At 47.0% G+C, this 14,620-nt stretch overlaps 2 protein-coding genes across 8 annotated transcripts in view; one reads left to right on the plus strand and one right to left on the minus strand.

Moving 5' to 3' along the window:
- Phtf2 (putative homeodomain transcription factor 2) overlaps positions 1-7,373 on the minus strand; it is a 107,121-nt gene extending 99,748 nt beyond the window's left edge. For 6 of the 7 annotated variants that reach the window (XR_005283760.1, XM_038315416.1, XM_038315413.1 and 3 more), the window contains exon 1: positions 7,246-7,373. The gene's annotated coding sequence lies outside the window, so the exon portion shown is untranslated. The remainder of the gene's footprint in view (positions 1-7,245) is intronic. The other variant, XM_038315414.1, reaches the window with a different exon arrangement.
- Positions 7,374-7,760: 387 nt separating this feature from the next.
- Tmem60 (transmembrane protein 60) lies at positions 7,761-12,149 on the plus strand. The gene is made up of 2 exons (XM_038315403.1): positions 7,761-7,940; positions 11,529-12,149. Exon 2 carries the CDS (start codon positions 11,579-11,581, stop codon positions 11,978-11,980), a length of 402 nt encoding a protein of 133 aa, XP_038171331.1. The 5' UTR covers positions 7,761-7,940; positions 11,529-11,578; the 3' UTR covers positions 11,981-12,149.
- The last annotated feature ends 2,471 nt before the right edge of the window (positions 12,150-14,620 follow it).

Consider the following 14,620-nt stretch of genomic DNA (forward strand, 5'->3'; position numbering starts at 1 on the left):
GAACAATGTAAACACTCAGGAAATGCACACAGTTTAACTAGCCTCTGTCACCCAGGGATCACTTGCCATTAAAGCCTCTACAATTATATTATCAATGACTTGGCACCGAGGTCTTAGAAGGAATGAACCTGAGGCCTACTCCACAAGAAGAATCAGCGCCTGCTATTGTCAACATGATCCATAGCCCTTGGCTAAGAAGGTAACAGGCCCTAGGGTTTCAGCTGATTGCTCATGTTGTCAAACTACCATCTAAATATTTTTTATACACTCAGATTTGGTATATGTGTTGCTTTTATTGGTTAATGAATAAAGAAGCTGCTTTCGGCCAATGGCTTAACAGAATATAGCCAGGCTAGAAAAGATATACAGAGAGAGTAGGAGTCAAGGAGAAGCCATGTAACCCCTCCAGAGACAGAGGCCAGAAGGAACCTTGCTGGTAAGCCACAGTCACATGGTGATACACAGATTAATGGAGATGGGTTAGTTCAGGATATAAGAGCTAGCTAAAAATATGCTTAAGCTATTGGCCAAGCAGTGACTCAAATGATAGTTTCTGAGTGGCTGTTTTGGGTCTAGGCAGCTGGGAGCGAGTGGTCTCCCTACTACACAGATTAGTGGTGTCCTCAATTTTGGGTTGTTAAGCTTCCTTAGAAGGTGGTAAGCATTTAAAGTACTGGTCAAAGTGTCGAGAATAAGTGACTGTTGAGTGCCCAGCCCTAAATGGGACATCTGGATCAAACTCTGTGCCCAAGGCTCAGGAAACACAGAAGAGGGAGCAGGGGAAGGGAGAGTCAGGGACTGGGAGGACCACTGTCCTCTGGACATGGATGTCTATCAACCCATAAACTGACTCCAGCTAAGGTCACCTACATAAGCGCAAGCCGACAAGACGGGTCGCCATTCCAACAGGCAGCATTAACTAGACAGGGAGGTTAACAAAATAAGAAAAAGCAGACACAAACATGATGGGGTCAAGGGTACATGGGAGGAAGCAGTTGAGGTTGCATGAAGTTGTTAAAGAATAAAGCACTCTATTAAAGATAAGGCTGTGGTGTTTTGAGTGAGAACTGCCCACAGTCTCGCATGCTTCAATGGTTGGTATACAGCTGATGCAACGGTTTTGAAGAGGAGCTGTATCACTAGGGACGGACTTTGAGCTTTCAAAGGCCCCACTCTCCTCGGTTAGCTCTCTCCGTGTCTGTCCTGTACTTAGGATGAGATGTAGGATCTCAGCACCAGTTTTAGCACCATGCCAGCCTGCTGCCATGCTTCTTCCCACCAACCCTCCTGAAACCGTAAGACCCCAATAAACTTCTATAAGTTTCGTAGACTTTTGAAGATGCACTAAATGTATCGTGCATTATGAATCGGCTACAAGTGTATGAGAGCCAGGGGGTGGAATGTGTTGGTTTCAATGAGATGGTCCCCATGTTTAAATGCTTGGTCCCCGGTCTGAGGTTTCCAAAACGCACTCCATTCCCAGGTCAGCGCTGCCTCTTCCCCTCACTCCCCCACCCCCCGCCCCCGCTTGAGATATAAGCTCTCAGCTACTGTTCCAACACCTGGCCTGCCTGCCACCCACGTGCCCTGCCAGGACGACCACAGACTCACTCTCTGAAACTGTAAACCTCCAAAAACCTCTTCCATAAATTGCCTTGGCCACGGTGCTTCATCACAGCAGTAGAAAGAACAAGGCCCAGCTACAAAGTGGGAAAGGGCTTGCCACACAAGCTTTCTACAACGGATCCCTGGAACTCACGTAAAGGGGGAGGGAGAGCACCAAATCCACAAAGGTGCCCTCTGACCTGCACACACATGCTGTGACCCACCCACGCTCATGTATCATACGCAGACACAATAATAAAGTTTTCTTTGAAAAAACACCAAACATTTAAAAATAAAATAATGGCTGTGTCTATTGAGGATTTAAGAACAAGGGGCTGGGAGATGTGATGTAGATCTTATTCTAAGATGTGTTACATTTGTTTATACTGTGGAACATTTGTTTAATGATGCAAAGATGTGTTGCATTCTTTTAATTGCATTTAACTCCGTGAAGCTGTATTACTTTGCCTGTCTAAAACACCTGATTGGTCTAATAAAGAGCTGAACAGACAATAGCAAGGCAAGTATAGGTGGGGCTGGCAGACAGAGAATAAATGAGGAGAAATTTGGGATCGAGGGGGAGCAAGAACAAGGATCCACGGGGCCAGCCACACAGCCAGACATGGAATAAAAAGGAAAGGAAAGATGTACAGAAATAGAGAAAGGTAAAAGCCCAGAGGCAAAAGGTAGACAGGGCAATTTAAGAAAAGGTAGCAAGAAACAAGGAAGCTAAGGCCAGGCATTCATAAGAAATAATAAGTCTTTGTGTGTGATTTATTTGGGAGGTGAGTGGAGGGCCCCCCAAAAATCCAAGAGTAAAAAACAACCAACTACAGAGATGATGTAATTACTACTGTCCCTGGAAGCCAGAGGAGCCTAAGACTCAAGCAATAAAGCTCAGTGGCTCAGTGCAGTGCACCTGCAGGGCCATCCCATCACTTGGGACGTAGTGGGGTGGGGGGAGGCTGTTTCCAAGTCCAACGACAGACACCCTACCCTATCTCAACAAGTAAGACGAAGAGTAACTGAGAAGAACACCCAATGCCATCTGGCCTAGCCTCACACACAAATGTGCACGTGCCACAGATGCATGCATACATGCCACATGCAAACACAGACAAAAGCCTGTTAGGAGGAACATGAGTAAGAGACGTGAGGAAAAACAGGGCCGCTTTACCTATCTGCCTTATTCGTATTGCGAGACCTGAGCTCGGTGATTCAGTTTTGGGCAGTAAGAATTAAGAACTCCTATGTGCTCTCGAGAGTCTGAACTACTCATCTCACACTCACACACACACACGCACAGTAATTCTTCACTGAACTCTGCCTATGAATGACTCAGCAGACTAGACTATAGCTTGAGTTATTTTTCTGTTTGCCATTTTCGGTTTTGTTATCTTTACATAGAGTTTTCTACTTGTTTTATTTTTCTGAGACAAGGCTGTCTCACTATGTAGTCCTGAACTCACAGAAATCTGCCAGCCTCTGCCTCCCCTGTGCTGGAATTAAAAGCATATGCAACCACACCCAGCGGGGCTTCTTGTTTGTGTTTTAGAGTTCATTACAATCAAATAATTACAGCAATTGGCTTGTGAGTAAGTCTTAGAAGCCAAGCACTGTGTCAAGGCATCTAACATCTCACATTTTTTAACGTTTATCCAGACAGGTATCTCTATTTTATGACTCAAACCAAACTACAAAAAGGTTAAACAATGAACCCAGAGTTGTCGAATTGGTGAACGGAAGAATTCAGACCTAAACCTCAGTCTACGAACACGGAAACCTGTGTACGTAACTTGCAATAAATCTTTTATAAATGTCTATTTTTCAAATCCCGTATCCAGTGTTTTATGACCTACTACTTCTCCTCAAAATTCCTGCAGATGAGCTAACGACCAGAAAGCTGCATTCTCCTCTTTACTTCCTCTCATTAAATGTCACATCTAATCACGCTGTGATTATCATCAGGTAGGCTCTTCACCACAGCCATTTCCTGCCCCGGCTCATGTTCACTGCCGAGAATTAAACCTAGCAGATTTTCTTTCTTGCCTAGGGCTCATAAAAAACTACTTGCAATCAGCATTTTCATTTGCAAACTAACCTCTGGATATTTTTCTAAAAAATGTGTTATCCAGCTGCATGGCACTAGCAGCCTGAACTGCAAATGCAGCTGCCCCCAATGTCACATGTACTGTCCTCTTAGTCACATGTTTCTGGTGGTTTACTTCTACAAACCAACGCATGGGTAGCTAGCTCCACGCGAACCAGAGAAGTACAAACTCGGAACTTTTTTCTCAGTGTCAAGGGAAGTCCCAAGTTACAACATCCTGCCCCACTAAAACATCTCGAGCTAGCTTTAAAACAGCAGGCTGGAGGTGCTGGTGCACATCTTTAATCCCAGGCAGAGAAAGCAGAACTCAAGTTCGAGGCCAGTCTGGTCTTTCTAGGGAATTCCAGGCCAGCCAAGGCTGCCAAGGAGAGCCTGTCTCCAAAAAAAGCCAACCAATAATGGAGTTTCTAGACTATGTAAAGAGGTTGGGGGCATAAAGAATGACAAAACAGAATCCATAAAGTAAGTGTAAACACCTCTAGGAGTGCTATTAGTCTTTGTTTATAACTTAGAACAGAAAACTCAATGAAATGATGATATCCCTGACTAGACAAACACATTAAAAAATATATTGCATAGGCACTTGGAAAATAAGTGCTGAAGAGTATTAGGTAAAAACGTAACAATAGACAGTTTCTATTAGTGTATGTGGTAGTTTAAGCGAGAATGGTCCCCACAGGCTTGTGTATTTGAATGTGTGACACCCCCCCCCCCAGTTTGGACCTGTTTGAGAAGAACTGGGGGGGGGGGGTACAGCCCTGTCAGAGGAGTTGCGTTGCTGCAGGGGTGGGTTTTGAGGTTTCAAAAGCCCAGCCATTTCCAATTTCTCTGTCTCTTTCGGCTTCATTCTTGTGGATCAAGACTGAAGTTCTCCACCTGCAGTGGTGGTGCATGCCTCTAATCCCAGAACTCAGGAAACAGAGGCAAGAGGGTCAACCAGGTCTAGGATGGGCAGGGCTACACTCAGATGCCCTGTTTACAAAAAACCTTGTAAGTTCCCAACTACTATTACAGCACCCTGCCTGCCCGCCCACCCGCCCGATGCAGACTCTTACCCTATAAAACCATGAACCCAAATTAAATACTTTCATAAAGTTGCCTTGGTAATGATATTCTGTCACAGCAACAAAGACGATTTAGTCATTAAGCTTGCAATTTCCAACCATCAAAAGTGGATATACTCACACTGCCCAGACACATCCTATGCTAATTAGTATATACCACTGGTATTCACAAGTACTTTCATATAAAACTACAGTTCCCATTCTCTCGATCTATACTCATGTTCTGAGACTGCCTTCTGTATGGAACTGCCTTCCTTCCCTGTTATGAAAACACGTTTAGGTTGCCAAGGCTCTCAGATAGCTCCTCCCTGGACCTTCTACCCATCATCCTCTTAAGTAGCTACTTGGAAGTACTATCCTCTCTGCTAAACAAGGAAACTGATGTGGGGGATCACATTCACAGTGAAAGCTCAACAGGTATTTAACCTCTGGGGTCTTTGTTATTTCATTGTTGTTTGAGAAAAAGTCTCACTACATAGACTGGCTGTCCTACAACCCAGACATCCCCCTGCTTCAGCCTCTCAGATGCTAGATAGGATTAGAAGCATAGGCTACCACACCTGGCGCTGGTGTCTGTCCTTTAAACTCTCCATAAAGTCAGGCAGATTCCACACATTCTCTCACAATATAGAGAAATATTATTGTTAAGTATCTCTCCTCTTAATCGGCTGTTCAGAACAGCGAGAGTGGCTGACTCCACCCCTGTGTCTTCAGCAACAATCAACACTGCCTGTTACACAGAGAACGGCAAGTGTCACAATGAGAATTTGATTCAGTTTATCACTTTGCAACACTGTTGTCTATTAGTCTCTATACACGCCTAAGCCATTTTCACAGTGGTGGTGAAGCACAATCGCTTGAAATGCAGTCCTTGTAACCAAATTGGTTCGAAGTGAACCCATCAACTAATTACCATTGAAATCTTGGATTAAATAATATATAAATACTCCAACTACTTTCTGATCTTCATTTTTTCAACATATTAACATAAATTCTCTTAGTGAAGCCATTCACATTCCAAATCCCTTACAATTATACATAAAAGCAAACTAGCCAAAAAAGTTTCCACTTAAAAACTGTTCAAGTCATCTTTATTTTTAGGATCAACTGCCCAGTGCCAACTTGGCCTTTAAAATATTTACTCTTGCAGGCTTGACTAAGCAGAGTGCCCACACTGAGAGCTGCCCTTGAAATGCTCACATTTTCAGGCTCTACTACAATACGGTGAAAATCAGAACCTTCCCACCTAACACCTAGACTGCCACTGTCTGAGGCATTCAACAGCTTCCCTGTGCAGGAGGCAGACCACTTCCAAGGGTGGGGGGGGGGGCGGGGGAGACGGGGGGTGTACTAGACCACCTCGTTTTCTGGGCCCAGACATGGCCCAGACATCTACCTAGACCTCGCCAGCCCTCTCATCTGGAGTCTGAGCCATAAAACTCAAAGGAATACACATTTCTTTCTCTCTTAATCTACAGCCTGTATGCCAAATCGAAGTTAGGACTTGACCTACGGTGCTTACGCAGGTCCATCCAGTTTGGGGAAAAAGAATTTACCAAAGTATCTGGCCAAGTCAAGGCTGAGTTTATAATTCAAGACTCAGAAGAAGGGAAAAAGGGCAAGAAACCCGAGAAATGTTTTGTTAAAAGCAACAAAAAACGCAAAAGTATGACACGTAAAGTAAGCAAAATCTACCACTGACAAAAACAATTGTGAAATGGAGCACCTACGTATGTGAAACCCACAGGGAAATTTATTGTTCCAGAGTCTACTTTCCCGGTCACACATGTTAACGCGGTTCCTCGGTTTTGTCAGGATAAAAATAAAATAGTTAGCAAAATGACGCCCGAAGTTAGCAAGGCGGGGATGAGTTAGAAAGCACAACGCCAGAACAATACCAGAACGAGGGCTGTAAACACGAGGCAGAAGAAAGGTGAGCATGCTTAAGGACCGCCGCATTGTTTGCAGACCTCAGACAGCCTGCAAGGCCCGCGCACAGGACTCGGGCAGCCGCCCCTCTGCAGTCACCGCCGGATCCGCAGCTCCAGCGCGCCGGGGCTGCTGCAGCAGCTGCTGCCCTTACGCGCGGGCAGCGCCAGCAGCAGCACGCAGGGCGCCCGCACCGCGAGCCCGCGCCTCCCGCCGCTAGCGGCCCGGGCCCGGGCAACCCGCCGCCCCCCTACGCCCTCCGGGAACCGCGCGACCCCACGCCGGCAGCGCGCAGAGGCGCGGGCGCCCACCCCGCGCCGAACCCCGACCTGCAGCCTCCGCGCCCCGGCGGTGGGAGGGGGCCGCGGCCGAGCCGGGCCCGCAGGTGCCCGCGGCTGCGGGCACCGCCGCGCCTACCCCGGAGCCCGTGCCCCAATCCCGCCCGCCGCCCCGCCGCCCGGTCCGCACGGCCCCGGAATCCCGTGTGACCCCGGCGCCCTCCACACGGCCAGCCGAGCGCGGAGCTGCGGCACTTACCGTAGCCGCCTGCGCCGCTGGGAAGCGGCTGGGAGACGCGCGGACACGCCGAGGAGAGCGCCGCCGCCGGAGCCCGGAGAGCTACAGCCCCGCCGCCGGCGGCGCAGCACCGCCACCCTCGCGCCGCCCGCCCCACGCTCCGCCCCCCGGGACGCTCCGCCCCTCGGCTCGCCCCGGAGTCTGCGCCGCCCGCGCCCCGCCCCCCGGGACGCCCCGCCCCGCCCCGCCCCGCCCCGCCCCTCGGCTCGCCACGGAGCTTGCGCCTCAGTCGGCGGGTCGAGGGGACCCGGCGAGCGGGGCGGGGCCGACGCCGAGCAAGAGCCTAGACTGGCAGCTCTCCTAACCAATAGGACTAGACGGACTAGGAGGCGGGCTCAGGGGGAAGACGGTCAGTTACTGGCGGCTAAATGGACCAATGACCGGTAGGGAGGTATCGAAGAGCGCCGGCCAGCGTCGGCTCCATGCTTCGGCATAGGCCGAGGGCGGCGGGAACGGCCCCGGATGTGGGCGGGGCCCTGGCTTGTGCAAGGCCTCCGCTGCAGCTGTTCGAAAAGGCGGAACTCTACCTTCTCCTAATTATGTGAGCGGCCGAGACTTTCATGGGGGGGACCTGGGTGGAAGAGGACGAGGATCCAAACTGGCGGACTTCCCGACCTTCGCCGTCCTCTCGGCTCGCCCGCCGGCCCCTCTGCCAGGTGAGTCGGGAGTTCGGCCTTTGCCCATTCGGTACCGCGGCGCTGCCGCCCGAGCTTCCCGGTGCTTGGGTGACCCTCAGTCCGTCAAGCCGCGGCTCGACGACTACCGGGTACATCTCGCAGAAACCGCATTAAATTCCAGCATAGGTTTGGGAGAGTAAGGGCAGCCCCGCGAAACCACCATGGGCGTTTGCATACCCAAGACCGGGATAGTTGAGCAGCATCCTTAACGTTCCAGTGCAGATGCGCCCTAAAATCAGCCAGGTTGTAAGCAGGGAGGACACTGGTTTTGTAGCGGAAATGGTGATCTTATGAAACGGAGGTGCCTTTGGGTACGGAGAGTTCATTTGGGAGAGTGTTGCCAGTAGCGGGAGAAGGGAAATGGAATGGTGAGGGATGGACCTTGGACCGATCTGCTGCACACACTGATCGCTAGATGCAGATGAAAGGATAAGAGACCTGTGGATCTCCATGTGGAAAGAAAAAAAAAGGAAGGTTTGTACAGTGGATCCGGAATCATGAGCAAAAACCCTACCTTCTGTATACCAGAAATACCCACCTCGAGTGGGAAATATCCATTGAGCAAATCTCAACCTTGAAGTGCGCCTTTGACAGTCCCTTGGAGAGAGAGTGGTGGTAAAAGCTAAATAAACTTTTTACCCCGATTAAGATGTTTTTGTAAAAGTGGAATCTGTGTCACCATTGTAGTTCAGCCTGTGCAGTCCTTTAAATGTCAGGTGAATATCAGTAAGGCTGTTTTTCTTGTTGAGAAGTGTTTTCCTGCAATCGAGTTTTGTTTCACCCCACAATTAGAAACTTATAACCACAACAGGCTTAAGCCCTTGCATTCTTGCGCATCTTGTCCTAAAGTGCCTGTAGTCATTGCAGACAACTTGGTACTTGTTCTGAGGGAAGAAAACAAGTTCCAGTAAAGGGACTTAAGATCACAAATATTCGTAAAGGCTCTTAAAATTGACCAAATCAGAGGTTGGGACTGAGCAAACATTCACAGGATTAAAAACATATGCAGTTAATTAAATAGCCTACACATATCTCCACCTCCGCTTCCAAAGTCATCTCATTCCGCTGTAGAAGACTTCCAGCAAGGAAGGACCAGTAAAGAAAACTGCTTTCCAGAACTGAGCCCATTATGAGCAGTTCCTTTACACCCCTATGCCTTTAATCCAATGGAGTCAAAGTCAGGTAGCTCTTTGAGTTCAAGGCCAGCCTGGTCTGTATTAGCAAAGTTCTAGGCAAGCCATGGCTACATAATGAGACTCTGTCTCAAAAAAGGAAGCCTATCTAAAAGCTGAAATACTGCAGTCCAAAGCATTTACAGCCTAAGCAAATGCAAATGGATGGGTCTGAGAAGGCACAAGGACATCCACAACTGACTTAACGGCTGAACTACAAAGGATGTGCACTTTCTGAAGATTGCCATCCTTGAACAGAGCACATCAATATACAAAATATACAGAATACATCAGCACAGTTAAGCACACTGCTCCCTCTCTCCAGTTCTGCAGCTCTTTCTGTTTCCCTGCATGTTCCCTAGCACCCATTCCTTTGTTTGCCTCTATGGTTTCTGATCTGTCTATTCCCCTCTAGTCTTCAATTTGTCCTTTTTCAGGGGTTTATTTTCCCCTGGGCTTTGTCATGGAGTCTACTTTCCTAAATATTTCTTCTTGGGCTGGCAAGATGGTTCAGCAGTAAATGCATTTGCCAGCAAGGCTGGTGACCTAAGTTCTGTCTCCAGGACCTATAGCGGAAAGAGAGAACTAAGTATTTCTACTTAGTCATTTCACGGTCTCAAATTCTGTGCTTCATTTTCTTCTCTGCATAGCTAAAGGACTAATGTTTCTCAGCTGTTTCCATCCCTTCCTGCCTAAGCCCTTACTCAGCTGCATGTGGTTTGGCTTTTGAGTTCCCGTTGTATCTACCCTTCGTCTTAATGGTCTGTAAATCCATATGTGAAAATTAGATATAATACCTTATTTATACCATAAGCTAAGATATAAGGTAATGCAGTCCCAGTTGAGAATGGAGGTTGTAGTGAGGTGCAGTGGGCTGCATTCCTGCCCAGCTCCCAGACGCCTGGCTAGTGTATGCCCCGAAATAACACACAAATTGTATTCTTTTAAACACTGCTTGGCCCATTAGCTTCAGCCTCTTACTGGCTAACTCTCACATTTTGATTAACCCATATTTAGTAATGTGTGTAGCACCACGAGGGGTGGCTTACCGGGAAGATTCTCGCCTACGTCCATCTTGGGTTAGAGCTTCATTGCATCTGCCTGAGGCATCTGCCTCACTCCCAGCATCCTGTTCTGTCTACTCCACCCACCTAAGTTCTGACCTATCAGGCCAAGCAGTTTCTTTATTAATTAACCAATGAAATCATCAGATAGAAGACACACCTACATCAGGAGGTTTCAAGAATGAGTTTAGTGATGTTAGCATTGAAAAAAAATAAGAGAAATTGAAGATATTCTGGCAGGGAGTGGATCCTAGGCCTTCCAGATTTGAGGATATATCCTAGAGTAACAGTAAGTCTTAAATTGTGAACAAAAGTAAGGGTCGTGGAGAGATGGCGATGGTTTATAAAGCTTGCAGCTCTTCCAGAGGAACTGAGTTCAGTTCCCAGCACCCACACCAGCTTGTTCAAGACTGCCTGTACCTCTTGCACCGGGGACTCCAGCCAGGGGTGCCAGCTCGTGTTCACATTCAGAAAAAGTCTTAGGAGTTGACATTTTCTTCTTCTCTACGGGCGTTTGCACAAGTGACATACACATGCAGACATAATGTAGACTTGAAATTTTTTTAATGAGTATTTTAGAATAGATTTAGAGAGAATAGTGATGTAAAAGATCCTTGTCATAGGATCATTAGACATGAAGTAATGACAAAATACCTAGTTTTTTAAGTGGTCTGTTTAGCAAGAAAATACTTACAAACATAGGAAACAATGATTATCCATCCCTTCTGTGTTACTTAGGCCAGCAGCAAGTTTCATTCATTGAGTTTATATTAGCAATTTCACCCTTACAAACCGTATTTCCTTTTTCACTGCTTTGACCTCAGGTGCTCAGTGTTAGCACCTATTGAAATTAAATGCAAACCTATAGGTTTGCAGGTGTGCAGAGAGCTTATGATCATCTCTGAGTTGCAATAGCCACAGCTTGGGCTTGCGGGGTAGTGCTGAGAAGGTTCATACCCAGTGTCTACACTAAAAATCTTAGCGCTACAGTGATGGACTGGAAGAGATGCAATGGCTGGGAAGACAGCTCTGCAGCCAGCAACAGGCTGCTCCTGCGAGAACTGCTGGGAGGATTGCAGCTCCAGGGGAATCTGCCACCTCCGGCCTCCGAGGGCACATGCACTTACGTGTGTACACACATACACATAATTCAAAACAGAATATTTTAATATAGATGTATGTGCATACTTGCATACATACAGAAATGGTTGTTGAGATTGCTACAGGAGAATGTTTTCCAAATTAGAAAGACTGAGAAGTAGGAAGCAGCCAACTTTACTAGGAATAGAAGTGATTTCTGCTGTCACACCCTAAGCTTTTTTCTTTCCTAGGGTGTATCTCCCTTATCTCAGCCCTGAAACATCCTCTTGAAACTGTTTAAATGAGAATGTCCTTGGCTCAGAGAGTACTCCTCACCTGGCTTTTCACGTTACTCTTCCTGATCATGTTGGTGTTAAAACTGGATGAGAAGGCCCCTTGGAACTGGTTCCTCATATTTATTCCAGTCTGGATATTTGACACTATCCTTCTCGTCATGCTGATCGTGAAAATGGCTGGACGGTGTAAGTCTGGCTTTGACCCCCGACATGGATCACACAATATCAAAAAGAAGGCCTGGTACCTTGTCGCCATGTTACTCAAGTTGGCCTTCTGCCTCGCACTGTGCGCAAGGCTGGAACAGTTCACTACCATGAACCTCTCCTATGTCTTCATCCCGCTGTGGGCCTTGCTGGCTGGCGCGCTGACAGAACTTGGATATAACGTCTTCTTTGTGAGAGACTGACTTCAAGAACACCAGAGATCTGATGGGAAGCACCAAGTGTAGACTTAAGCTGCCATGAGCAGGGTTGTGAAGGCAGGAACTTGTAGCCAACCCAAAGCTGAATTATTCAGTATTTGAGTTATTGGTATCTTTGTTATCCCTGTGTAAATAAAGCTTGTTTCCGACCTTATTTTTCTGTGCCTCTCACCTTGTGTGTGGTCAGGACGTGAAGTGAATGTAAAGCCTTCAGTTGTGAACTCTGAGTTTACTGGACGGTGCTCTGTATAAACAAAGCATATATGTATGCTTCTAGATTATAAAGGAAAAACTTGGTTATGAAAAAAAACTTGGTTGTTTTAGGGATGCAACCTCATGTCCAACTGAGAAAGAATCTTAGTTTGGCATTTCCAAATGGGGTACGCTCACACTGAGTTCTTCCTACAGCCTAGAATGAGCCTATTTAAGTCATGGGAGCCAGCTGTGCCTCTTTGTCCTGGGAGTCTCAGCCTGACTGAAGTGTTCAGGTTTGAGAACTTCCATGTGGCTGCCATAACAGCAAACTTAACCGATGCCAAAATCCAGGTAGCAATACTTCTCAAGTTTAGAAGTGAAGCTCTCAAAACTTGAAGATAAAATTTTTGTTTTACATTCATGGGAATGCCATGCATCTTGGATGAGTTCATGTGAGAACAGAGAGCACAGTTCCCAGACCTGGAGCTGAAGACCATCCAGGGGCGAGGGACCAAACCCCCCATCCTCTCTCTGGAAGTGCTTGTAACTGCTGAACTTGTAAGTACTTTTAAGGATTTTTATTAGCATTAGCCAGGCAGTGGTGGCACACACCTTTAATCCCAGCACTTGGGCGGCAGAGACAGGAAGATGTCTGTGAGTTCGAGGCCAGCCTGGTCTGCAGAGCTAGTTCCAGGACAGGCTCTAAAACTACAGAGAAACCCTGTCTCGGGAAGGAGGAAAAAAGGAGGTTTTTTTTTTGGGGGGGGGGGGAGGAGTTGTTTGTTTTTTAGGATTTTGTGTATGTGTGTGTGCACACGTGCGTACACACGCTCATGTGCATATGTACAGGTAAGTGCAAGTGCTTGCAGAAGCCAGAGATGTCAAGACTGCCTGGAGCTGCGGTTAGATGCTTGACTGGGTGATGGGATCCACCTCAGTCTTCTGCAAGAGCAGTGTGAGCCCTCAAGAGACTGATTTTCCTACTTAGTTTTCACTTTTAGCTCTGTCAGAGTCTAAAGTGGCCATTTTGGTGGTTTTAAAGGATCTACCATAGGCAGAGAGTGAGATGATGCATCCCATAATCCCAGCACTCTGGTGGAGGAGCAGAATTTTGAATTTGAATAAAGCCTGGCTAGAGACCCTCAGTCTCAAGTCTTAACACACAGATTTTCTCACTGCTAATACAGAATTTCTGTGTAGGTGGCTACTGGTGTGAGAGTCATCCGTGCGTGTGTATGGAAGACAGGGCAACACCTGCTGTCATCCATAGGAGTTTGCCAATTGGCTAGACTAGCCAGCCAGTAGTCCCCTGAATCCAGAACCTACTTGCTACTCCACCGCCCAAACATGTAGCTTTTGCGTGAGTGCTGGGTATCCAAACTGGGGTCTTCATACTTCAGCAGCAAGCCATCTTCCAGGGCCCCCAAAGATTATTTTAATACATTTCTTCCTTGTAAATAAAGATAATAAAAGCAGCCACATGCCACGAAGACTGCTTAAATTACATTACGCTTTTGAAACTAAAGAGCTAACCAAAAAACATCTAGTTGCAAATATCTTCCTGTCTGTTAACTGGCCACAAAGTGTTATTTTTGAGTATCTAAACATAGGAGTCATAAAAACAGTACTTGGAAGTAAGGATTTAGGGCTTGGTCATACAGAAATCAAACTGGTCTCTGGAGCACATCATTAATTCAAATAAAATTCCCATTGTAATAAACAAGGTGGAGAATCACTTAGTTCAGATTCTCTCTCTCTCTCCCCCCTCTCCCTCCTCTCCCTCCTTCCCTCTCTCCTAGACAAGGTTTCTCTGTGTATCCCTGGAAGCTCTCTGTAACCCTGGCTGTCCTGGAACTCACTATGTATGCCAACCTGGCCTCAAATTCAGAGACCCACCAGCTTCTGCCTCCTGAGTGCTGGCGATTAAAGGCATTGCCACCACCACCACCTGGCTTCAAGCAATGGCCTTAATGATAAGCTCTCCTAGGGTCAAAGTGTAACAGGTCTTCCTTCCCAGAACAACTGTAACAAGAAAGGAAAAGACATGAGTAAGAATTATATGCAGAAGACAACAGTAACCTGCTCATACATGAAGATAAAACAAGTTTAATAGGCTCTGGCAGGCTCTCAGTGTGCAACCTTTGTCTTGTGTGACACACCTAAGGCAGCACAGGAAATGATTAATGTGTGCCTTAATAACATCTCAACATTAGCTCATGAGAAACATTAAAAAGAAATAGTGCAGCTGGGCAGTGGTGGTGCACACCTTTAATCCCAGCACTGGAAGGCAGAGACAGGTGGATCTCTGAGTTCCAGGCCAGCCTAGTCTGTAGAGCAAGTTCCAGGACAGGCTCTAAAACTCAACCCCTCCCCCTCCCCCTAAAAAGGATGCTTGTTGGTGGGAAAAATATATAGTGTTACAGAAAAAGA

The sequence above is a fragment of the Arvicola amphibius genome, chromosome 18, assembly GCF_903992535.2.
Source record: "Arvicola amphibius chromosome 18, mArvAmp1.2, whole genome shotgun sequence".
In the NCBI taxonomy this organism is placed as follows: domain Eukaryota; kingdom Metazoa; phylum Chordata; class Mammalia; order Rodentia; family Cricetidae; genus Arvicola; species Arvicola amphibius.

Excerpts from the sequence above, each read along its gene's own strand:
- Tmem60 (XM_038315403.1), top strand. The coding sequence starts at position 11,579 with ATGAGAATGTCCTTGGCTCAGAGAGTACTCCTCACCTGGCTTTTCACG.